This window comes from Nannospalax galili, unplaced genomic scaffold, assembly GCF_000622305.1.
Source record: "Nannospalax galili isolate Female #2095 unplaced genomic scaffold, S.galili_v1.0 scaffold996, whole genome shotgun sequence".
Lineage (NCBI taxonomy): Eukaryota > Metazoa > Chordata > Mammalia > Rodentia > Spalacidae > Nannospalax > Nannospalax galili.
In genome coordinates, this window is record NW_008339436.1 from 2891366 (window position 1) to 2916795 (window position 25430).

The 25430-nt window shown below is 41.9% G+C and overlaps 1 protein-coding gene across 3 annotated transcripts in view; it reads right to left on the reverse strand.

The window, feature by feature from the left end:
* Wdfy4 (WDFY family member 4) overlaps positions 1 to 25430 on the reverse strand; it is a 274936-nt gene that overhangs the window by 177361 nt on the left and 72145 nt on the right. For all 3 annotated transcript variants that reach the window (XM_029564047.1, XM_029564048.1, XM_029564046.1), the window contains exon 14: positions 23584 to 23677. In XM_029564047.1, coding sequence (XP_029419907.1) covers positions 23584 to 23677 — 94 coding nt within the window. The remainder of the gene's footprint in view (positions 1 to 23583; positions 23678 to 25430) is intronic.

The following is a 25430-nucleotide window of genomic DNA, read 5'->3' on the forward strand; positions in this document are numbered from 1 at the left end:
GTTCCAAAGCCTTTAAGAATCGTGATCTAAACAAATCTTCTTTCCTTACAAAGTGTACAACCTCACTTACTTTACTGCAGTAACAGAAAATGGGCTGACATAAGAGCCTCCAAGGATGCTGGATAGACATCAGTCTATCTTCTGATCCGGTGTCTTTTCTGGATTGTAACCCTGTGGCCCTGACACTGACATAACCCCACCACCTCCCAGATCTGCATCCCCTAGAACTTTGAAAGAATGAAGGAAGTTTTTTTTTTAATCTTTTTGAAACAGGGGCTCTCTGTGGCCACAGCAGGCCAGGAACCCACTATTTAGAGCAGGCTGGCTTTGATCTCACAGAGATCCACTTGCTTCTGCCTCCTGAGTGCTGGGATTAAAGATGTGTGCCACTATGCCCAGTGAAGAATGAGGGAATTTTTGACTCATTCAGATTTGGATTACTTGCTCCAATTTGGTCGATGTGTTCTTTGATGATTTTGGGAGAGAGGCAACAGACTTCCTATGACCTTAGTGCTTTTGGTTATCAAAGACTGTAAACAGAGTACTAGGGATACACAGAGCTCACAGGTGTGCCACAAATAAGCTCTGTGATAAGGTACCTTCTTGACCATAGTTATGCCGTATTCAAGTCTAGGCTGAATCTAGCCTCTGAAACTAAAAGGCAGTTGGCCCAGGGTATGGGAACAGAGGTAGGGCTCAGCTGCAAGCACGTCAACAGGCTACTAGTTGCCATGAGAACAGGTCAGCATGTCCCTGGTCGTTGCTGCTAACCACAGATTTATGGCTTCTGTACTATATGTTTGGCTTACTTTTGCAAAATAGGAATTGTTAGGGGTCTCTCCACCCCTAAGCTATGGACCTCTTGGAAACTTAAGCTTCTCACCCAGGATGTAGTTTTTCTGTATAAAAACCTATCCTAACACCAGCAGGGCACTGCACTTGGGTTCCAACACCCTTGTGTAGTTGCTGGCCAGCTAATAAAAACTTTCATTTGGCAAAACTTTGTCTGAGTGGTCTTCTCTGGTGAAACATCTCACAACACTGCTGTGGTTTTTTTCTATCACTTGCTTAGACTTGGTTCTGTCTGTGGCATAGAGTTGCCATTTTCCCATAGTGCCACCAACATGACACTTTCGTTTGTAATTCCCCCACAGCATCATTGACTTGGGAGTTTGTGATCTTGGCACAGGTATGTCTTAATTTCCTTTCCTGTTGCTAGGGTAAAATACCCTGACAAATATCTCTTAAAGGAGAGTTTATTTGGCTCACAGCTCCACGTTACAGTCCATCATTTCAGGGAAGTCACGGCAGCAGGAACTTAAAGCCACTGGTCCTGTCACATCCAGAGTCAAGAGCAGAGAGGAATGGGCTAATAAGAGCTCAGCTCACTTTCTTTGTTTTTATTCAATACCCCTGTCTAGGGAATGATGCCACCCACAGTGGACAGATCATCCCACCTTAACTAACATAATCAAGATAATCCCCTGCAGATATGCAGATATATCCAGCTCATCCAGGCAATCCCTCATTGAGACTCTCTTGATAGGTATTCCTAGATAGTGTCAAGTTGACAATTAAAACTAGGTGGAAGAGAAAAATTGCCACTGGATCAGCAAAATCCAGGACTAAAGGGCCAGACTTCCTTAATGCCCTTGGACAGACTGATCAATCAGACCCAGATGCTTGTGAATGAGTGAACATCTCTTCCACATCCCTACTGCCTTCCCAGCCCACACATGTACAATGGCTGTGTTTCCTGCTGGTCGAAGCCTAGGATCCCATAGTCAAAAGCATTCCTTTCTTCCTGACTCTTGTGATTTGAATGTGAAATGTCTTGCACACACTCATGTATTTGAATAGTTGCTTCCACCAACAGGTGGTACTGTTTTAGAAAGTTGTGAACCTTTAAATCCTTCAGCCATGTCCAACCTATGATGCTGTAAAATAAATTATCATCTACAAAGTTCATGCTCGAAAACATGCCATCAAGTTACAAAAAAAATTGCAAAATAATCTCATGCTTTAAGTAAGTGTCAGGCTATCATTCACAGCTATCTTTGGCTGCGGGGCCATAAGTGACCCATGGTCCATAAGCTGAATATGAAAGAGGATCATTAGGGATGGACTTGGAGGCTCTCTAACTGGCATCATGCCCAGTCAGCTCTCTGCTTCCTGTCTGTGGATACAATGTGACAGGCTGCCTCGGGCTTCCCACACTGTGTCTTCCCTCGGGCTTCCCACACTGTGTCTTCCCTGCCTTCTTAAACCGTAAGCCAAAAGAACTCCTTCCTCCTTAAATTTGCTTCTTGTCAGGTACAGCAAAGAGAGAAGTAACTACTGAACCACCTTGCTTCCCAGACCCACTTTTGTCTGCCCTGAGCTCTGAGCACGGGGATTTCAACACTGTCTGTTGAAAATGCCATGCCCTTTGTGACTAATGCCTAGAGTTGGGAACACCTACCTGAGTCCTATCCTTCTAATGAGCTCCTGCTTCATATCAAGAGGCAATCCTCTCCCGTTTCCCTCCCTCTCTTCCTCCACTTCTCTTCCTCCTCATCCTCCAGTACCTCAACACTGTGAGCCTGAGACAGTGTCTCTTTCTGACTCTTTAGTCAGTCTCCCTAGTGTCCCATCTACTGCACACACAGTATCTGCCTAATAAATGCAAGCACAGTGTCTTCTAGATAGGAGGTGCATCTTATCCAGAGGGCAGACAAAGCAGTCAGATCAAGTGATATCCCAAGTAAGTCTTGGAGAATAGTGAAGGGAGAGCTACCCAGCGGGGGCCGGGGGCGGGGGGGCTCATTTTGGAAGAAAGATTAGCCTGTGTGAAGGCCAGAGGTGAAAATGAGTGTAACCTCTAGAGGGCATCTGACGGCCACAGAGCTGAACTGCAGCACTAGAGTCCTTCTGTCCAACAGGTCCTGTTCCACTCCAGCAACTGTGGAGAGAAAGGATCCAAGACTATGACCAGCTCTGATCTCCTCAGATCACTGGTCCTAGAGGGCTAGGAAATCTGAAAATCCAGTACTGACTTCAGTCTTGTAAAGTGCTTAGAGATCCATCGCCTTCTGGTACAGCTGACCTAAGAAACTCCCAGTCTTTGAGTCAACCTCTGGCGGGTGTCTCAGGTCAAATGGCTAACTGGTGACTTTGTACCTGCTCCAAGGTCTAGTCCCAGGCCCAGCCCAACTCAAATCAGCATTTCAAGAACCATTCCAGGCCCTGGACCCAGACTTTGGAGTCCTCACTCTACAGACCTCATTCCTGCCAGGCCTCTTCTCAGATAAGAGCTTATCTTAACAGGTCCTGACTTCCATCAAGTGCTCTGAGTGGACAAGGTTCACACCAAGCTCAGACCCTGGCCATCTGACTACACTGTTCCGGTCAGTAGGGCTCACTTCCTCCCAAAGTAGAATTCCCCATGTCCCATCTTTATCCCACTTTGGACTCTGACAAACTTACCCTACAATCACTAAAATTCACACCCTCTCCCATCTTTCTTTCCCTGCCCTGTATGAACATGCCTTTGGACCCAGGTGGGGGCCTGGTGTCTCTACTGAGTTTTGACCTAGGAGATCCTGTTCATTGCTCTGGCTGGTCGGGATCTTTCCCTCTTCTCTCTGCCACCACTCTGACTCCAGCCTTATGCTGGCTGCCATTTGACTAAACTACTGCTTTCTATTAAACATTTCCAAAATTTCATGCATCATGACCCCAATCCCCAAACCCAGCCTGTTAGAGTCAGAGGAGCAAAAAGACAGACAGGCCTGGCACGCACGTGCTGATGGCACAGAACTAAGGCCTCATCGCCTCCCTCTCTGCTGCTCTTCTTAACAGGAACTTATCACCCACTTTGAAGGTGAGGCCAGCTACTTAAGCTCATGTTGATTAATTTCTTTAGGTCATGTTAATGACCTAAACTAGCATACCCCAGCTCAAAACTAGCACTCCTCTAAAGCTCATGAGTCACTGTGGCATTCTGCATGCATTATAAAAAAGAGAATTTAGCATTTCATAAGAAACACAAACTGATGATCTATAGAAGTGTTTGATTTGATGGGTACAGTTTGGTTTTATTTCTGTTTTTCTCCTCAGTTAAAGGTGAGTGCCTTAGGACCAGGTAAATCTCCTCCCTTTGGCCACAGGCCTTACCATCCCCTATTACCTGCCTTCATTTATGCATTTCCATGATCTCTTGCCCCCCAAAATTGAATCTGCTATCCCTGTGATCTAGACCAAATCTGAAGAGTTGAAGTTGAGGTACAAAAACAGGAAGTGACCCAATAAATCACTTAAGCTGGTAGAAGGAACTAGAAGCCAGATCACCTGCCATTTGGGTGGATGGGAATGCCACCTGACTTAATTTCCATACCATCATCCCAGGTCCACTAAGTTTGCTTTCCATCCTCTTCATCTCCATGTAAGCTCAGGTCCATTTGTTTTCCTTAAAAGGTCAACCTGAGAAGCCACTGGGATTTTGAAGAGAAACTGAAAATTTTCACTGAAGAGTAATAGAAATATTTGGGGATGGAGCTCAGGAGGAAAGACCGTAGAAAATCAACATATTAGGAACATCTACTATGTTACAATATAACATAGCACAGATCCTGGTCTACTAATTTCCTTGTCAGAGGAAATAGCCTACCCTTATGCAATGTGATCCAGGGCTATTAATGCTGTCAATAATTATTTGAAACCATATGATTAGTTCAAGTGCTTAAAATAAATAGTCTAATTCCAGAAAATGACACCCATTTCCAAACTTAGGCACAAATGGGCTGACAAGTACATTCAGCTCACGGCCCTCTCTTTGGGCTATGCAGGAAGACTCTGTGCCATCAGCCTTCCCAGAGGCTTCAGGTCCCACAGCATGCCTGACATGATGAAGAGTGAGGGCTGGGGATAGACAATGGTCTCTCCAAAGCTTAGGTCTGGCCAGGTCACTATTCTCCCACACTCTTCCAAGGCTAACCCTCCTGCAAGAAGGGAAACATGCTCAGTGGCAGGAGGTCCCAGTCTCATTTCAGGGATATACACCCAGCACTCAGCAACAGGGTTAACTCTGCCCATTGCTGTCTGAAGCTCCTGGGGGCGGGGGTTTTGGCAGGGGAGTCATATCTATGTTTGACATTCTACAAGGCTCACTGACTGATTAAAACTTCCATAATTGTGGAGAATTGGAATGTTACAGAGCCAGAGCCAAAATTACCTTGGGCTGTCTTGAATCTCCTTAATAGTCATGTATTGCTCACCTCTGTATCAGGCAAAGCCTGTGGAATGTATTAAGTTAGCTGACCATTAGCTTCCACCAACCCCGAAGCTAAGGCTGTCATCAGATAGCAAGTAAAACCCATAACTGAGTTTTTCCTCCTTTGCTGTAACACACCTTCTTTCTGTCCTTACCAGATGCATCGATTTATGACTATATTTGTGCTGTGACTATAAAACTTCACGTGATCACCTTCATAGTGGAACACGTCATTCAGGGAAACCTAAGTCCATGTTCCCAGGCCATAGTCACTCACATTTAACTATGAGTAAACTACTTTTATTCTTTTGAAATGAGAGATATGTTTTGTGTCAGGACCCAAAGATGATCCACTTTCACCAAAGGAGCCATCCGGATCATCAGCACGTTCCAGCTTAGGCCCTTTGTGCCAACCCTCCATGTCACCTTCTTGGGTAGATATTGAGTTCTTTCTGGGACCTGGGCTTCCCCAGTTGGTCTGACCAATGGCCCAGTGGTTTATTCCAAGCTGGTCATTGGATATCCTTATTTGTCAGAACCTTTGTCTGCTACCAGTCTGCTTTCTCCTGACATTCTTCTAGAATCAAACTCAGCATTTTTTGTCTCTTCTCCTGCCTATTGGAACCTTGCCCCTTTTAGTTTAGAAATCCAAGTGCCTGATCACAAAGACACTGAAGGTAAGAGGCACTTGTTCCTTCCAGCCCAACAAGGTGGGGGTGTTGGAGGAACTCCCCAGGACATGTCATAGCATCACAGAGAGGCTGAGATGGCATACCCTACCCCTTGTCCTGAGCTCCCTCGTGTCCCCATAAATGTGCAGAATGAATCTAAGACACAGTGGGGAACTGACTACAAGGTGAGACCTAAGGAGCTGCTCCTACAGCAGCACATAAATCCTATCCAAAACATAAATCCCACCAGTTTGCAGAAAGGTTACAATTTTCAAGAAAGAAAAGTTTAAAAGATACTATACTGGCAAATAGGAATTCAAAGAAGGAGGAAATATTAGGAAAAAACCACCATTTGGTGCTCCGCAGGTTTTATGTTTGGTGACTATGGCAATTCAACTTGCAAGTACCTGAAGGAAAAAAAGTAACATTTAACATTCTAAATTACTTTTTGTTTAGTTTTGTTTTCCATCCTGAACTAAAAGTTCTAGATAATAGAACTAAAGAGGGTAAGTGGGAAATCTTAATATTTTTTGGTTTTTTATTTTTTTAACATTTTTATTAATACTTGGTGAATTTCATTCAATATATTTTGATCACATGCAGACCCCTCCCCCATCTCCACACCCTCCTTCCTATCTGCCTCCCACACACACTCACTTCCTCTCCTCTATTACTTGTCTTTTTAAAAATCCCTATTGAGTTGAATCTGTGATCTCCAAATGCTCTTGGGTGTGGGTCTATCCCTTGGAGACTGATCAACTTCCCAAGCATCACACCAGTGAAAAAAACTGACTCTTCCTCTCCCTGTAGCTATCAATTGCCAGTAGCTCCTCAACTAGGGTTGGGGCTTCTTTGGCAACCTAATTTAATTGTAATTTATGTATTTATTTAGGTCTTTTTGAGACAAGGTCTCCCGGTAGCTCCGGCTAGCCTGGAACTCACTTTGTAGACCAGGCTGACCTTGATCTCATAGTCACCTGCCTCTGCCTCCTGCCATGTTCCGGGATTAAAGGTGTGCACCACCATGGCCCTGTTCGAGCTTTTTAAAAAGAGAGTAAAGAGAAAGAAGAAATCCTGATATCATCTATTTACTCCCTGAACAAAAACTGAGCTGAAATTGTTGACTGCGTGTTCCTGAGTCACACTGAGTCTCTCTAGAATTTGCTAAAGACTTTCACATTGTACTGTTGACTAGAAACCAGAGATTTCTGATTTTTACTAGTCAATTTAAAATTTCCATTTGTAGGGGTATCTCCCTCTCTGTAGAGTCACTCTTAAAATGGGGAAGATACTAACCTAAGTCTAAACAGTTTCAGCTGCAAACTTCTTTGCTTTCACTTAAAAGATATAAATTCCTTCCTTGGGGAGGGGGGGTGCTGGAGAGATGGCTCAGCAGTTAAGAGCACTGACTGCTCTTACAGAGGACCCAGGTTCGATTCCCAGCACCCACATGACGGCTACGATCTGTCCTTAACTCCAGTTCCAGGGGAATCTAAGCCCTCTTCTGACCTCCGCGGCAATGCACCATACGAGTGCACTCACATACCTGCAGGCAACGCACTTATACACATAAAACAAAAATAATAAATAAAAAAAAATTAATTCCTTGGTTCTCTTAAGATTCATATCTTTGTTAAGTACAGGTTTAGAACTAAGAATTGCTTAATGCTTTGGAGGAAATAATCTAATCAATAGTCTAACGTAAAAATTACAAGTGATAAATTGAAATGAAAGCTATAAAATCTTTTTGAGGGTGATCTGTTTTTCTTGTAGCATTACCCTCATATGTGTTTATGTTTGTACATTGTTTACAAGGTAACAAATTGGCTTGTAAGTGAGTGCTCCTGTAATTGAAGTTGTTAAGTTAGCTCAAATTCCTTGTGGCTTGTGATATGATGGGAAGTTTAGGTCAAAAGTCTTAGCTCTGGCAGTCCCAACAGGTGAGGCTCAGCAACTGGTCCCAGTACCCCAGATGAATAATGGTAGAACATGAAGAGAAGAGATTTGATCTGTGTAACAACTTTAAAAGAAGTAGACAGAGGGATCCAATAATGGTGAGTCCATTTTCAGGGTACTGATCTGAGCTTTATATTGAAATAGAGAAGGTTGGGCAAAGAGGCAAAAGGTAGACATAATTAAGCAGTCTTAGTGAAGATGGGGTCTGACTGGTCACTGTCTCATTTATAGTTCTACAGGTGGTCCAAAACACTCATCATTGCTGGAACAGATGAACCAGTTCTCAGCAGATGATTGCTTCTGCTCCAGGTACACCCTCAACCCCCGGACACTTGCCCTCATATGGGTGGTGGGCTATACTAGGAAGCTTTGCAGTTCCTGGTTCCAAGGTGACTTCTGGTTTAGAAAAATAATTTATCCATGCTTTCAGCTTTGAAAGCTGATGAAATGACTCACGTAGGTACTCTTTAAATGAATGACATTTCTATCAGAGTTAGGCAACTGTCCACCCCAGAGTAAAAGAGACAGATGCAAAATAAAGGCAGAGGTACCAGACTCTCATCCTGTGTTTAGTTACCTTGTGGGCCCAAGCAAAGAGCCAATGCTTTATAGCAAAAGCAATTTATGAGTGCCTGTTGTAAGCCTTAAACCTTTAAATCAGTTAATTCAAAACTTTTGGTAATAAAAAAACAGAAATGTCTCCAGGACCATTAACATGTCCTTTCCCTATGTATTAGATACAGCTTCCTGGGGCTCGCAAGATGGCTCAGTGGTTAAGAGCACTGGCTACTCTTGCAGAGGACCCTGGTTTGGTTCCCAGCACCCACACTGCAGCTAACAACTGTCTGTAATTACAGTTCCAGGAGATACAATACCCTCTTCTGATCTCTGCAGGCATTGCACAACACAGTGCACTTACATACATGCAGGCAACACACTCATACACATAAAATAAAAATAATAAAATAGTTTAGAAGATATGGCTTCCTAGTTCTTCACTGGAATATGATGTTATTTCATTAAGGGAGAAAAGTTTTCTAAAATTTTTAAGCAAAAATAAAACAAACATCAAATAGGAGAGAGACAATTAAAGGTGTGAATTTTTTGTTTAATAAAAGGTTAAAGAAAAAAAAAGAAATACTTTTAGATACAGGAGGACTTCAGTAAAAGTCCATGGTAAAATGGCATTTTTCCCTAATGTAAAGACTTTTACAGTCTTTCCTGGGTAAATTTGGCCACACGCCCACTGGGCTTTGACTCCAGCCTCATTCACCCTCCCAGCTCCCCCACCCCATCTCTCCTCCTAGCATGGGCACCGGCCCATTTCTTCTCTTGGCACCCCAGATCTCTGGACTGCCCTCTTGGCCCAGACTCCCCACTGCTTCCTGACCCTTTGCACCCAGACCAACCCAGTTCCTCAGTCTAATCCCAGGGAGCCCTCGGGCCTGTTCCCCGCCCCCCTCACCTTTGCATGCCTGAGACAGGCCCAGGTCCCTGACTAGCCTGACCCTCAATCTCCTGAGGCCAACATCTTTCCTGGAAGGATCCAGACCTTAGGAGAAAGCCTGAGACCATCTGATCCTCATCCGACTTGGGCATCTGTGGAAACTCCTGAGCAGCAGGATGAAAGCCATCTGGCCCCTCCAATATAAAACCAAAGGAGAGAACCTGAAGTCTAGACCAACCAGCTTTTCATGTCCAACAAGTAAACCACAAAGGCACATAAAGTTTACAAAAAGAAGCAGGCCTAAACTCAACAAAGGAAGGCTTGAGTCTCACACAAGAATCAGAAACTACAAAAGAAATCTACATGTCAAAGTCATAGCAAAAAAATAATAACATAAAAAAACCAAATAGCATATCCCCACCAAGTACCAACAGTCCTGTAGAGGAGTACAAAGAGAACCCCCTAGAGATAACAAAGGACATGGAATTCAGAAGAACAATAATGAACACGATGAAAGAATTCAGTGAATTTAAAGAACACACAAACAGAGAAATCAAAGAACTGAAAGAAGGTAAGACAAAATTCTGAATGAATTCAGAAGAGTTAGAAATATTGAAGAATACTCAAGCTGAAATGAAGAAGGAAGTGAAAACTCAATACGCCAATTAGAAATGATAGGAGAAAGCCTCACCAATAGGATAAATGAAATGGAAAACAAAATATCAAGACTGGAAGACAAAGTGGATGAATTAGACCAGTCAAGCAAAGATTATGAAAAATTTAAGAAAACACAAGAATGGAATATGCAGGAATTGAGTGATACTATAAAAAGACCAAACTTGTGAATCATAGGCATACAGGAAGGAGAAGAATCCCAAGACAATGGCATGGACCAGATCTTCAACAGAATTGTAGAAGAAAATTTCCCAAACCCCAAAATTAACATGCCCATACAAATACAAGATGCACATAGAACACCAAACAGACAGGACCAGAAAAGAAGCTCTCCATAGCATATCATAGTAAAAACACTAAACATACAGAAAAAAGAGACAATACTGAAAGCTGCAAAAGAAAAACAAGTCACATATAAGGGAAAGGAAAACCCATCAGAATTACAACTGAACTTTCAGTGCAAACAATGAAAGCCAGGAGAGCCTGGACCAAAGTATTCCCAGTTTTAAAAGACCACAGATGCCAACCCAGATTACTATACCCAGCCAAAATGTCTATTATAGTCAAAGGGGAAAGAAAAATCTTCCATGACATAAAAAGGCTGAAGGAATTCATGTCCACAAAACCAGCCCTCAGAGAGTTCTGGAAACAATACAAAGAGCTGAAGAAAGGGATGACTATACCCAAGGGGTTGTAGAAAGAAATTCAATGAAGGTATGACTGGAAACTCACAGCTACACCAAGTGTGTGAACAGAAACCAAAACGACAGGAATCAATATACATCCTTCGTTAATAACTTTAAATATCAATGGACTGAACTCTCCAGTCAAAAGATACAGACTAGTTGAATGGATTAAGAAACAAAATCCATCTTTTTGTTGTCTACAAGAAATCATTGCACTTTCAAGGACAGGCAAGACCTTAGAGTGAAAGGATGGAAAAAAATATTCCAAGCAAATGGCACTAAGAAAAAAGCAGGTGTTGCAGTTCTAATATCTGACAAAATAGACTCTAAACTAAAACTAATCAGAAGAGATAAAGAGGGCCACTTCATTCTGATCAAAGGAACAATAAATCAAGAAGATACTACAATCATGAACATATATTCACCAAACTCTGATGCACCCAACTTCATAAAAACAGTACTACAGGACTTTAAGACCCAGATTAATCCCAGCTCATTAATAGTATGGGAACTTGATACCCCATTGTCTCCATTAGATAGGTCAACAGGACAGAGAATCAACAGAGACATCTGAATTAAATAATTAAATGGACCTAACAGATATCTACTAAATATTCCACCCAAGCACCAAAGAATATACTTTCTATTTAGCTCCCCATAGAACTTTCTTCAAAATTAACCACATACTGGGAGACAAAACAAGCCTCAACAAATACAAAAAGATTGAAATAATTCCATGTATTCTATTAGACAACAAAACAATAAAGTTTAAAATCAACACCAGAAGAAACCCTAGTAACTACATGAACACATGGAGATTAAACAACACACTCCTGAATGATGAATGGGTCCAAGGAGAAGTTAAGAAAGAAATAAAAGTATTCCTGGAACTAAATGAAAAGGACAACAGAACCTCTGGGACACACTGAAAGCAGTCGTTACAGGGAAGTTTATAGCTCTAAGTGCCTACATTAAAAAAATCAGAAAGAAAAAAAATCAGAAAGAACATAAATAAATGACTTAACATTGCAACTCAAGACACTTGAAAAACAACAACAAATGAAACCCAAACCCAGCAGACAAGAAGAAATAACAAAAATCAGAGCAGAAATTAATGAAATACAAAGAAAACAATACAAAGAATCAATAAATCCAAGAGCTGGTTCTTTGAAAAGATAAACAAGATTGACAGACCCCTAGCCCAGTTAACCAAAAGAAAGAAAAAGCACCTCCAAATCAACAAAATCAGAGATGAAAGAGGAAGCATCACAACAGACACCAAAAAGATCCAGAACATTATAAAGGAATAGTTTAAAAACCTATATGCTACTAAATTTGAAAACCTAAAAGAAATGGATGGATATCTAAAGGCATGAGAAGCAGCAAAACTAAACCAAGAAGAGATTAACAGCTTAAACAGACCCATAACATATAAGGAAAATGAAACAGTAATACAAAATCTCCCAACTAAAAAAAACCCCAGGACCAGATGGACTTACAGTAGAATTCTACCAGACATTTAAAGAAGATCTATATCCAATATTAGTTAATTTATTCAAAAAGATAGAAATGGAGGGAGAACTTCCAACTTCCTTCTATGAAGCCAGCATCACTCTAATACCAAAACCAGGTAAAGATACAGCCAAAAAAGAAAAATATAGACCCATATCCTTAATGAACATAGATGCAAAAATTCTCAACAAAATACTTGCAAACTGCACACAGACATACAACAAAAAGATCATCCACTAGGATCCAGTAGGCTTTATCCCAGAGATGCAGGGACCATTCAATATACGAAGTCAATAAACGTCATAAATCATATAAATGGACTCAAAGACAAGAACTACATGATCATCTCAATAGATGAAGAGAAGGCCTTTGACAAAATTCAACATGCATTATGTTCAAAGTCCGAGAGGAATTGGACTGGAGGGAACATACCTAAACATAATTAAAGCCATATATAACAAACACACAGCCAACATCATTCTAAATGGAGAAAAACTGGAAGCATTAAAATCAGAAACCATACAGGGCTGTCTACTATCTCTACTCCTCTTTAACATAGTGCTTGAAACTCTTACAAGAGCAGTAAGACAAGAGAAAGAAATTGAAGTAGTAATAATTGGAAAAGAAGAGATCAAATTATCCCTTTTTGCAGGTGATACAATATTATATGTAAGAGACGCCAAAAAATTCCACCAGAAAACTCCAGGAAATGATTAACACTTTCAGTAAAGTGGCAAGTTACAAAATTAATCTACCAAAGTCTGTAGCCTTTCTGTATACCAATAACAAGCAATCAGAGAAAGAGTACATGAAAACATTCCCTTTCACAATGGCCTCAAAAAAAAAAAAAAAATTCTCGGAATAAACCTGACCAAAGACGTTAAAGACCTCTACAATGAAAATTTTAAATCTTTAAAGAAAGAGATTGAGGAAGACATCAGAAGATGGAAGGACCTCCCATGCTCCTATGCTCATGGATTGAAAAAATTAATATTGTGAAAATGATCATCCTTAAAAGCCATTTATAGATTCAATGTAATCCAAATCAAAATCCTCATGACATTCTTCACAGAATTGGAAAAAAAATCTTAAGAGTCATATGGAAGCACAAAAGACCTCGGATAGCCAAAGCAACCCTGAGCACTAAGAGCAATGCTGGGGGGATTACTATACCAGATTTTAAACTGTATTACAGAACTATAGTCATAAAAACAACAACTAGCCCAAAAATAGACCTGTAGATCAGTGGAACAAAATTGAAGACCCAAATATGAGTACTTGCAATTTCAGCCACCTGATATTTGACAAAGGGGCCAAGAATATTCACTGGAGAAGACAGCATGTTCAGCAAATGGTGCTGGCAAAGCTGTATCTCTACCTTGTAGAAGAATGAAACTAAACCCCTATCTTTCACCTTGCACAAAAATCACCTCCAAATGTATCAAAGACCTCAGTGTGAAACCAGAAACTCTGAAACTGTTAGAAGAAAACATTGGCAATAACCTACGAGATATAGGTGTAGGAAAGGATTTTCTAAAGCGGACATCTATTGCTTAGGAAACAAGGTCAAGAATCAACAAATGGGGCCTCATTAAACTAAAAAACTTCTGTACATCAAAAGAAGCAACCAAGGAAGTGAAGAGGAAACCCACAGAATGGGAGAAAATCTTCACCAGCAACACATCTGACAGAGGTTTAACATCAGAAATATATAACAAACTCAAAAAACAAAGAATCAAGAAAGGAAGTAACCCAATTAAAAGATGGGCTAAGGAGCTGAACAGAGGGTTCTCAAAAGAAGAAATAAAGATAGCTAAGAATCATCTTAAAAGGTGTTTGACATCATTAGTAGTTAGGGAAATACAAATTAAAACCACTTTAAGATTTCATCTTACCCCAGTCAGACTGGCTAAGATCAAGAGAACAAATGATACCAAATGTTGGAGAGGATGTGGGGAAAGGGAAATGCTCATCCACTGCTGGTGGAATTGAAAACTTGTTCAACCCCTGTGGAAAGCACTGTGGAGAACTCTTAAAAAACTACAAATGAACCTACCATTTGACCCAGTTATACCACTCCTTGGCATATACCTAAACAACTCATCCTATTTCAGAGACACTTGTACATCCATGTTTGTTGCTGCTCTTTTCACAATAGCTAAGAGATGGAAGCAACCTAAGTGTCACTCAATTGATGAGTGGATAATGCAAATGTGGCTATTTTATATGATGGAGTATAATGAACCATCCTAAGATTCACATGGGAGCACAAAATACCTCGGAGCAAGGGGCTCCTCCCAAACCCATGTGACCCCTGAGGAACAGATCCTCTAACAACCTTAAGAGTAAAAAATAAATTGGTTAATCTGGGTCAACTGTATGGTCTTAAATGTTGGGGAACCCTGCTGCTAGGGTTGTAGTCCTCCATGTCCGGATAGCTCTAAGGGGCTCAGTGCTATATGGAAGGACTCCCCTTCTCAGCAGGGGGCCTCCTGCTCTCTGCCTGACTTACCTGGAAAGTGCTGCCAGACACGGATGCCTGACCTTATTTGGAACATGACCTTTGGCATAGTTACCTGGAGTAAAAAGTACCCCAGGTTTTTTCTATATGAATTAGGCATTGCCCAATAGTCAGATGATAGGAGCCTACTGCCACATGTAAATAAAGCATACTATGAGCACCTATCAGCTGAAGCATTGGCTACTGCCCTCACACTATATTTTCCCTAGTTCTCCCACTAAGTAAACAGAGCTGTTTCACTGAATCTGGAGCTGTTTCACTGAGTCTGGAGCTGTTTGTATCACTGAACCTGCCTCCCCGGAAGGGCTTTCTTCGGTCAGTGCTCACTGTCCGTCCTGACCCCGTTCGTCACTTCTGCTCCCTTTGTCCTCGTGGACCGGTGGCCAATGACCCACAAGGAAAGGGAGAGACCCCACACTTAAACACTCAAAAGGAAAGTATAACCAAAAATTAAAGTGATCAGTATAATTCTTTAAGAGTCCATGTGTATAGCTAAAGGCTACATAACAAGAAACAATGCCAGACAGGAGATATCTTCCTTGGAGTTGTTGGCCAGGGTGGCCCAAGAGACTCCCAGAGAGTAACCCAGCATAGAACTGGGAAAATGAACAGCAGATCCCAATCTTATCTAAAGGAATATTGACAACTGATTGCTGCTAGGAACAGCTGATCTTCCTAAAATAAGGACCTCTAGATAGGCTGACTAGATTCAGTGGATGGGCTAGCACTGGGTAATGGCTGAGGGCACTGATAACACAGTGGACAGTAACAGGGATGACAGAGCTCCAGTCGGGGGGCGGGGGAGGGCTATGGGAAGGTGCCATTTGGGATGTGGATATAAAGATGAATAAGATTGGGATGTTCTGCATGAAATACACAAAAAAATCAATAAATCAAAGAAATGAAAATAAAAATAAAAATAATTTTTTAAAGACTTTTACAAAAAGAGAAAGGAAAGATGAGAATAAAATTAGAAGGTTAGAGTATGTTGTAAGAAGGTCTGTGGGAGATAAAGCTTAAAGATAATATGTGTATGGCCAAGTTCACTATAGTTCAAAGTTATTAAAACTTCCTTGGGTCAATATTAAATTCATGATATAAAACCAAAACCTAGCTTTCTTATTTTTTTTTGAAGATTTTATTTATTATTATTTTGGGGGTGGGGGTGGGGAAATCCTAACAAGTTTATTGGGCTTGCTAACAGAGCATAGGGTGGGGGTTTATTTACAGAAGAGTGCCCTCTCCCCATTTACAGCTGCGCTGGAAAGTCCACACTCAGATACAGATCCTGTGACTTCTCAATACCCACACAAAATGGCAAAAGAGGTGCCTCATGGCATTTTCAGCTTATATATCCTTAGCCCCTTCCCTGCATGCAGCTAAGGTCAACTGATTGGATGGGAGGGGTAACTGACTCCCCCCTTGACTCCTTGACCTTGGGAAGGTATGACTATAGCTCGCCTCATAGTGGTCAAATTTCTGCCACCCTCTTCTGCAAAAGTCCCTGAGCCTTGAAGGGGGCGATAGGTGTGGGATGATCTTCCTCCCATTGTGTCAAGGCACTGAACTTTCAGGTCTCTGCATCACCTGTTTTCCATAAGCTGTTGGCCCATTTCAGTGGGATTCCATCTACTATAAAAACACAAACCTAGCTGTCTATTTCTAACAATAAGGATTTATACTTAGAAAAGTTAGCTTAGTAAACATGGTTCCTTTCACTGAAAGAACCGTTTCAAAGCTGAGTGTTATATTTTATTGGAATTCCTCCCACACAACAATATAAATATGTCTTAGTGCCGACTGTGACTGCAAAGTGACTAGCAGCCTCAAGCCATCTCTGGTAAAGGGAGACATTACACATTGTTATGAAGGACTTTTTAAATGACAACTAAAAATTCAGAATTGGTTACAGAGCTTCCTCAAGATATGAGGTGCTAAGGAATGACAACTAAGCCCAGGTTGACTCCATCATTTGGAAAAAGACACCACATCAAAGCTTCAGGTCAGCCTGGATGGAAAGCATCCTACAGGGTATTTTAACATCTGTGCTGTGAAACTTCCTCACCTCGAACTTGTGCTAGCATTTTCTGAGGATACATGCATGTGGACCTTGGAAGAGCTGCTGAAACTCATCTTCAACTAAATGGACAATGGAGAACCCCACATAACCAAGCTGAAAACCCTTGTACAACATTACTACTGACTCTCTTACAGCGTGATTCTTAAATATCAAATAACACTGATATTTTGCCACTGAGAAGTGGTTCAACAATATTATAAAATAACTCCTGTTGAAATCCCATTTCCCATTCTGATTATGAAATAAGAAATAAGATTTGTTGTGCCCATAAATAAAATCTATAGATTCCTGATTTTTCATTTCTTGCCTCTTATCGTTACCCCTGTCATATTTGGTATAAGGAGAAAGGATCGTATTGTTGGGAAATAATCATAAATTATTATCTGATTTCTTCTGTATTATGACTGTCCATTTACTTCCCCAAGTTAAAATCTGATGTAATACCAAAATAATAGGACAAATGAAACTATTAGCCAAGGCCAGAGTTACAAGAATTTGGACATTAAAAATCAGTCCTGCCTAAAATGAGAACCAGTCACTCCATATGAGGTTATAGCCATAAAATGAAGATGTCTAAACTAAACCGACAAAAACTAAAATTAAAGACATAATTATCAATTATTTCAAATGCTACAAAGGGCCAACGAAATATTTCATAAAATATCAATGTAGACACAGACTAAACATAGTCTGCTTAAACTTGTGATTCATATAGAGGATTTCTCCTTAGATATAATGGCTGATTTCTTTATCTACCTTTAATTCCTTTGGTCAAACTGTGTCCTTGATTATTTTAGCTTTAGATATAATACTCCCATTATGTGTCAATGTGAAAAGGTCAGGTGTAGTGGGTGGAAAAAAAATCAAACCCAGATCACAGTGGCTAAGAATACTGCCATGATCCAGAAGTATCTTCTTTAATGGCTTTACCCATTATTCTCCTCTCTGAAGACTGCTTTCCTGATTACACATCTTGATTAAATCCCAGAAATGAGCCTCCTTAGCTCTGTGGGACATACAAAAACATTCGGCCTCCATAAACACAAAATGTGATGCTTGACCAGCACGAAAAACTAAAGTTCCCAGGAAAAAGTCACACCTATGCTGAAGATTCTACAAAGATGATTGATTAATAATGACAAGCCAGGTGTGATGGCACTTGCCTTTAATCCCAGCACTCGGGAGGCAGAGGCAGGAGGATCTCTGTAACATCAAGGCCAGGCTGGTCTACATGTCGAATGTGTGGCTGGCTGGGGCTACAGGAAGACCCTGTCTTAAAAAAAAACAAAACAAAGAACAGGAAAAGAATTATGTGACTATGGGACTATGGAGAGTTTGAATGCTGTAGATCCAGAGCCAACATTATTTTGGGGTATTTTTAATCCCCTTCCTAGCCATTTATTACCCATCTCTATATCTGACCTAAAATCCTTTCAACTATCAGGTAAAACCTTGAAATGTATCAATTAGTGGACCAGTAGCTTCCACCAAACTAAATGTTTAAAATGTCATCCCGTAGCTTCTGGGGCCCATGGCAGAGATTCCCCTGCTTTTCTGTAAACCTCCTACCTGAATCTATCTGCCCAGACCATGGTCACTCACATTTGGCTCAGAATAAATGATCCATTATCCCCTTTGAGGTGAGAGGTGTATTTTCCATCAACAACTGTGAGGTTCAAGTTTTCATTTGAGAAATGGGACTACTGATACCCACCTTGCAGGGTTCTCATCACAATTAAATGATGAAATGTTCATAAATTTTTGACAACGAAATCAAATAGCTGCTATGTAGCTCTGCTCACCGCCCTAGCCATGCATTCATTTATTTGTGCAATCTTCAAAATTGTTATAAGGTCAATGACATTGTTGCGACCACATTATACAGAGGAAATGAGAGAGTAAAGATGTTGCCCAACTCCTCTATGATTATTGAATGGCATAGCTGAGACCTGATCATGGTCTGCTGTCTTCACAGCACTTCTAGAGCAGATGGTCATTAAACCTAGGAGTGTTGGTGGTAACAATGTTTGGTAACCCAAGGTTACCAAGTAACCCAAGGTTACTCTCTTAGCTAGGAATAAATGGCTCTTGACAACATGGGTGACCTTCCCAGCCCCACTCATGTGGTCTAGCTCAGCCGAAAAAAGTCCAAATAGGCCTCTTTTCAAAAAAAATTATTTATTTTTCTGTCTATGAATATTATACCTGCATGTATGTAAATGTACCTGTGACTTGTAGTGCCTGTGGAGGCCAGAAGAGGGCACTGGAGTTGCAAACAGTTGTTAGCCACCATGTGGGTGCTAGGATTTGAACCTGGGACTTCTACAAGAGCAGGCAGTGTTCTTAGCCACTGAGCCATCTGTCCAGTCGAGGCCTCTTTTATGTACCTCTCTGTGTCTGAGCTCTTCCTTCCCCTCTCTCTTGAGCAGGATGGGCATACCTTTTCTTTAAAGCCTCACCCCCAACGTCCCTACTTCTCTATGGCTTTCTTGCTCTGTGTCCCAAAGCCTGTGGATGGACTCTCCTACATCCAGCAAGATGCTATCCTACTACCTTCCAGTGTCCTTTGACACTCCATCCTCAAACCCAAAGAAAGTCCCAGTGGCATTCATCTCTGAAGTCCTGCAGGTACAAGGCAGGGGTACAAGGCAGTTATTTATGGACGTGATTACCCATTCCATAGGTTCTACCAGCACAGGCTAAGCTCCACCTCTGTTCAGTTGGATCTGGCCTTCCACCCTCCAAACTACAGCTGTCATGTGCACAAGCAAATATTCCTCTACTAACAACTGATTGAAGGTCACAGGCCTGGAGGAAGTGGAGAGAGACTTGGAACTGGTCAGAACCCCAGTCCCCTAGTGTCAGACCCTTGAAACTGTTGAGCATGCTGGGAAGGAAAAGCATCCTTCTTCCAAAGTAGTTGTTTGTTTCGGGGGCCAAAAAACTGAATTGGATTCCTTTTTGCCTTGTGCACAGTGAAGTTTCTACTTCCCAATGTTTAATATGGGTGATAAGGCTAAAGGCAGAAAAATAGCAGGGTTATCTATTTCAAAAACAGCTTGCAGTGCTGGTGATTTGAGGGTTTTGCATAGAACAGATATAATGTAGCCGTGATGGGAAATAAACCAGAACAGGACACCCACAAGATGACTCAAACAGTGGCCCCTGGCATCACCTTTTTCCTTCCAAAAGGAGGAAGCAGCTTGTGGGGGTAAGGTAAGCTGCAGAGCTGGGAGCAGTCCTCAGACCACCCTTTTGTAACACTGCCATCTACTGAGACGCTTTGCTCCTCTCCCTGCATCCAGATCTGCTGAGCCTTGGAATCCATTTGGTTTCAGCAGATTCCTGTGTGGTCTCATTTCTCATTTGATTTACTGTTCTATCTGCTCTGAGGAGGTTTTTTCCGTCCCCTTTCAGAATTAATTACTGTAATTATCCAAGCTTTCATAGCTGCTGATTTGGCATCTGCAGAAAATATCTGAGATGATGCATCCCATCGTTTGAATATCTGAAAGACTGTAAGGGGCAAGTGGACTTTTCCTCTGATTTCTTATTTCAATAATTTCTTCTTGACCTGAATAGAGGGAAGGGATCATGCTGAACAGGTTTCTTATTTGCATATTTAATGTGTCCAGTTAACATCACAGAAAGCATGATGTGATGAGCTTACCAGGCTCAGCCACATCCCTGAGGGTAACTGACAGCAACCAGGCCACTGTCCTTTGTTGTGTCACTTCAATGTGGGTCACTGCAGTGGGTTTCTGCACAATCATTCCATCAGTTTGACTCCCAAGATAATCCGACTTGGCTTAGCGGTTCTCAGGGCAAAAACACTGTCGTACAAAACAGCGCTGAGACGGTCAAATCATCTCACTGTGGGGCAAAGGCTACTGTTCCAGAGTGCTTGGCCCTGCACTCTATGAGAGCCTCTAAGGTCAGAGACCATGTTCTGAGCTTGGATCTGGGTGGATTTCTTAGGCAGGCATGTGTGGGGTATTAAGGTAAAGAGGGTTAAAGAAACTTAAGGTAACTCATTGGCCAGAAGCATTTGATTTAAGGGTCAGATGCTTTGATCCATTAGTTAGATGTTTAAAGTAACCGATTTCTAAACATCGCCCCCAGCAAGGACCCCTTTCCCTTATATACACACCAACACTCACATCAGCAAGGGGAAGTTTTATGTCCTTTTCTATTGAGTCTAACTGAATCTGTGACTGACTTGGACTGGCTGAGTGCTGTAGAAGCAATGCTGGCTTGGTCCAGACCCACATTTCTGCTTTTGTGTGTCTGGGAGTCCTGAGCTACTGTGGGCCCTGCTGAGAATCCACACAGAGACACAGGTGGAGGCCAGATACAGAGGACCACACAGAGGAGACTCAGACCATGCTGACAACCTGAGACAAGGAGCCAGACAGCCAAGTTGAGTGGCAGTTCAGTGGCCCCTCAGTGCATGAATTGACCCCACTGTGGTGCTGACTCCATTGATGAAAGTGCATTTGTGGGAGTTCCAGCCCAATGAGAACCCCGTGGAGCAGAACCGCATCCCTGCTGACACACAATACCATGAGAAATTCTGCCATGTCACTTGACAATGGGGACACATCCTCAGAAATTCACTGTTAAGCACCATCATCATTGTGTTCACATGGTAAAATGTGCTTATGACCTAAGATAGCTGTGACATCACCAGACAATATAATCCTAAGAAGTCACTGTGACACACATCTGTCATTGATGGAGTACTGTTTCATGACTTGTAGTTGCAATGGCATAGTTACCGCCAACTTCATATCCCATGTGTCCCAATACATCCAGTTCACTGTGATGAGTTTCCCTATACACTGGCTTCATTCTCTGTGTAAATGCTCTCCAGTAGAATAGAAAGTAAAAGAAGAAGTGTGGTCACTGGTGATGTACAGCTATGGACCCACATTAGGGCTGTTTTCACTCCTACCCCAAATACTACTGTTTCCATAGTAGAACAAGCTCCAGTCTCTAGACAGTAGGCTCCTCCTCCTCCATGCTTCCCTCCAATTTCAGAGGACTTTCAGTATTTGTAGCATGTTGCTATTATGTTCAGACTGTAATAATTCCAATTAACTGTTATGTCTTCCTAAAATATACAGCGTCTCTTTTAACCCCTAGATGAAGCAAAGCTGGACTTTTGCCTCCGAGAGGTATCAAGCCTCCAGAGGAATACAGTTAGGACCAGATACAATGCCAGATGCAACAAGTGGGAATCCCCAAAGGTGAGTTAAGTTATCAGGACCTGTAGCTCCCCAGTGGTTACGATAGATACAGGAGTGCCCTCAACAAAACTGTCATGAGGGTTAAGACAGGGAAGGGCAGCGTCCTACCTGGTGCAGAGCAGCTGCCGTCTTCCACTGATGTCCCCTCATCGTTCCAATAATCACAGACTATCCCAACACTTCCCCTTTGTCACTCCTCAAGAGTGTACTATTGGGTCCTGTCTTGTCCTGTTGTTTCATGTGTTCATTCACGCAGTTGTCTTTCTGTTATGGGGCTGGTGGTTTTTAGTATGAAAACCTGAGTCACCTTTGATGCTTTGTCTTCCTGTGGTCAGTACCCTGTTCATCTCAGGCTGTGAGTAGAGCCCTTGACTGCTTTCTGTATCCTTCCCACAAACATCACTGTGCTTCATCTGGGCTGTAGACATGGTCCTAACTGTTGCCCAGTTCCTCTTCTCCACCACTCCCTTTCCAGCCCATTCTCCATCAGTCACAGTAGCTTTTTAAAAAGGATTTTCAGTACAAAGACTTAAAAGTTTCATCTTTCATTCATTTGAGAGATATGTCTTTTTTTAAATATTTTATCTTTTTATTTTATGTGTATGAGTGTATTGCCTACATGTGTGTAAGATCACCTGTGTCATACAATGCTCAAAGAGGTCAAAAGAGGTTGTTGGAGTCCCTGGAACTGGAGTTACAGATGATTGTTAGCCACCATGTGGGTACTGGGAATGGATCCTGCGTCCTCTGTAAGAGCAGTCAGCACTCTTAACCACTGAGACATCTCCTCAGCCTCTTGAGGGATATATCTTATTATCTTCAGGATAAAGCCCTACTTGCTGACAAGGTTGCAGCTGACCTCTGCTCACTTGTGTCCCCAACTTCCAGCTGTCCCCTGCATTCCTGAACCTGGCATCTGCAGCAAACTTCTCATACCTAGTTAATGGCTACTGATCTTCCCACCCCCCAACTCCCATCATTCTCTCATGGACTCCTGTTTCCCCCCTCAATATTGCTTGTCACCATTTGTGATTGTGTATTCATTTGTGAGTGTATTTATTTAGTCCATCTGCATTGTCACCAGCTCCCTGTCTCCTCAGTAGTCAATGTCTGTGTTCATCTGGTCAGCCCTGATCAGGACACAAGGCTGGAATCCCAGTCCACATCCTTGGATGGTTAATCGCCACATGGAAGAGGATTTCTGGTCTCAACAGCACCCAGTGCTGTGTTTTACACCTGGGACTTGCCTCATTGATGTTCAATGACCTTCAGCTATGTTTTTTTCACCTGTTGCTTTTAGAAGATCAGTTCACCTGAAGAAGTGACCTGCTTTGAATAGCCTTTGAAAGATGGTTACAAATCTATTAAAGGTCCAACGCACACTGACCCTGCCTTTCAAGAGGTTCTGCCCCTGGGTGGCTCTACCAATAAAGGTACTGAGGTTAAAGGCAGCAAGAACGATTGGATTCTTGTGCCAGAAGGAGCTGCAAAAATGAGCCAGGTGACAGAGACAAAGTGTGTTCATCAACAGATACCTGTGGGTGATCTTCATGGTACAACCGAGGCAGCAGTCTCACCATGATGCAGATGATCCCTGGGTGCATGATCATGATGTCACCCTCATCCATCCTGCAGAGAAAGGGAAAGCAGGACATCAGACATGGGCCCTTCCAGTCTCTTCTTCATGCAATTTTCTGGATCTTTTTTCTAAAACAGACCATGATCCACATTCTCAGTTTACTACCTAATTACCTGATGGCCTTGAACACCTGAGTCTAATACAGCTCAGCTGTACAATGGGTGCTAACAGTATATTCTGCTCATAGAGACATGGATACAAGCCTTCATCTTGAAGGCCCAGCATTCAGAACAGAGTTGGTGCTCTGTAGAGTTGGTCATCTGTTCCTCTTCCCTTCTCTCCCGACATGTGGGAGACTGAAAAATTCCCATCTTCTGTTAGACTGTGCTGCCGTTTGAATGTGAAATGTCCCCCACAGGATTGTGTGTTGCAGGCCCAGTCCCCAGCCAGAGTGCTGTTTGAAGGAGTGGCGGAAACTTTAAGACTTGGGAGTCTAGTTAGAGGACAGCAGTCTGAATTGTCATCACTTTGAAGGATGTACCTGGTCCTCAGTCTCTCCCTCCTTCTCTTTTTCCTATCTGCCTTGAAGTGAGATGCTTCTGCCATGTAAACCCACTGTTACTATGCTGTGCCTCACCACAAGCCCAGAATCAATGGTGCCAAGAATTAGAGGATAAACCTCTGAAACTGTGAGCTAAAACACACCTTTCCCGCTCATTAAGTTGCTCTGTCAGGTATGCCTTTGTCAGAGACACAGGGATAAAAAGCCTCTCTCTCTATCTCTCTGTCTCTCCATCTCTGTCTCTGTCTCTCTCACACACACATATACCTCACAAAAGAATTTCAAAATTCATAAAGTAAAACTAACAAGAATAGATGACTAAATGGCCAAATACTCAGCCAAAGTGAACACTTTAACACTGTTGTCTCAGTAATTAATAGAAAAAAACAAGGAAAATTGTCAAGAATATAAAACTGAATGTTAGCATCAACAGCAGATGTAATTGGTGTTGATAGAACATTCCACCCAATAGCTTCAGAATATACATTCTTTTCCTGTCGTTCTCATGGAACATCTATCAAAATAAACGGGATTCTGCATCACAAAATACATCTTGAAATATCTCAGACAAGTAAAATCATGCAAAGTATGGTCTTTGGCCATTTGACATTAAATTTCAAACAAATAACAGAAATAAAGCTTTAAAACATCCAAGTACTTAGAAAGGAAACAATACATTTCTAAATAATTCATGTGTCAAAGAGACAGTTTTAAGAAAAACTTGTGTGGGGGAGGGTACACATGTCTGTGAATGTGTATGAAGGTCAGAGGTCAACCTTAGGTGTTTTTCTTCAGGCACTGTCTACCATCTTTTAAAAAATAGGGTCTTGGGGCCTGGAGAGATGGCCCAGATGTTAAGAACACTGACTGTTCTTGCAGAAGACCCATGTTCGAATCCCAGGATCCACATGGCAACTAACAACTGTCTATAACTCCAGTTCCAGGAGATCCAATAGCCTCTTCTGTCTTCCTCAGGCATTGCACAACACACGTGCACTTACCTACATGCAGGCAATACATGCATACACATAAAATAAAAATAATAAATAAATAAATAAATAAATAGCAAAAAATAGGGTCTCTCACTAGCCTAGAACTTGCCAAGGTAGGCTAAGCTTGCTGGGCAGTGAGTCCCAGGAATCCTGTCTCTGACTCCTTGGTGCTGGGACTACAAGGGTATGACACCACTCTACTTTTCTTTCCTTCCTTCCTTCCTTCCTTCCTTCCTTCCTTCCTTCCTT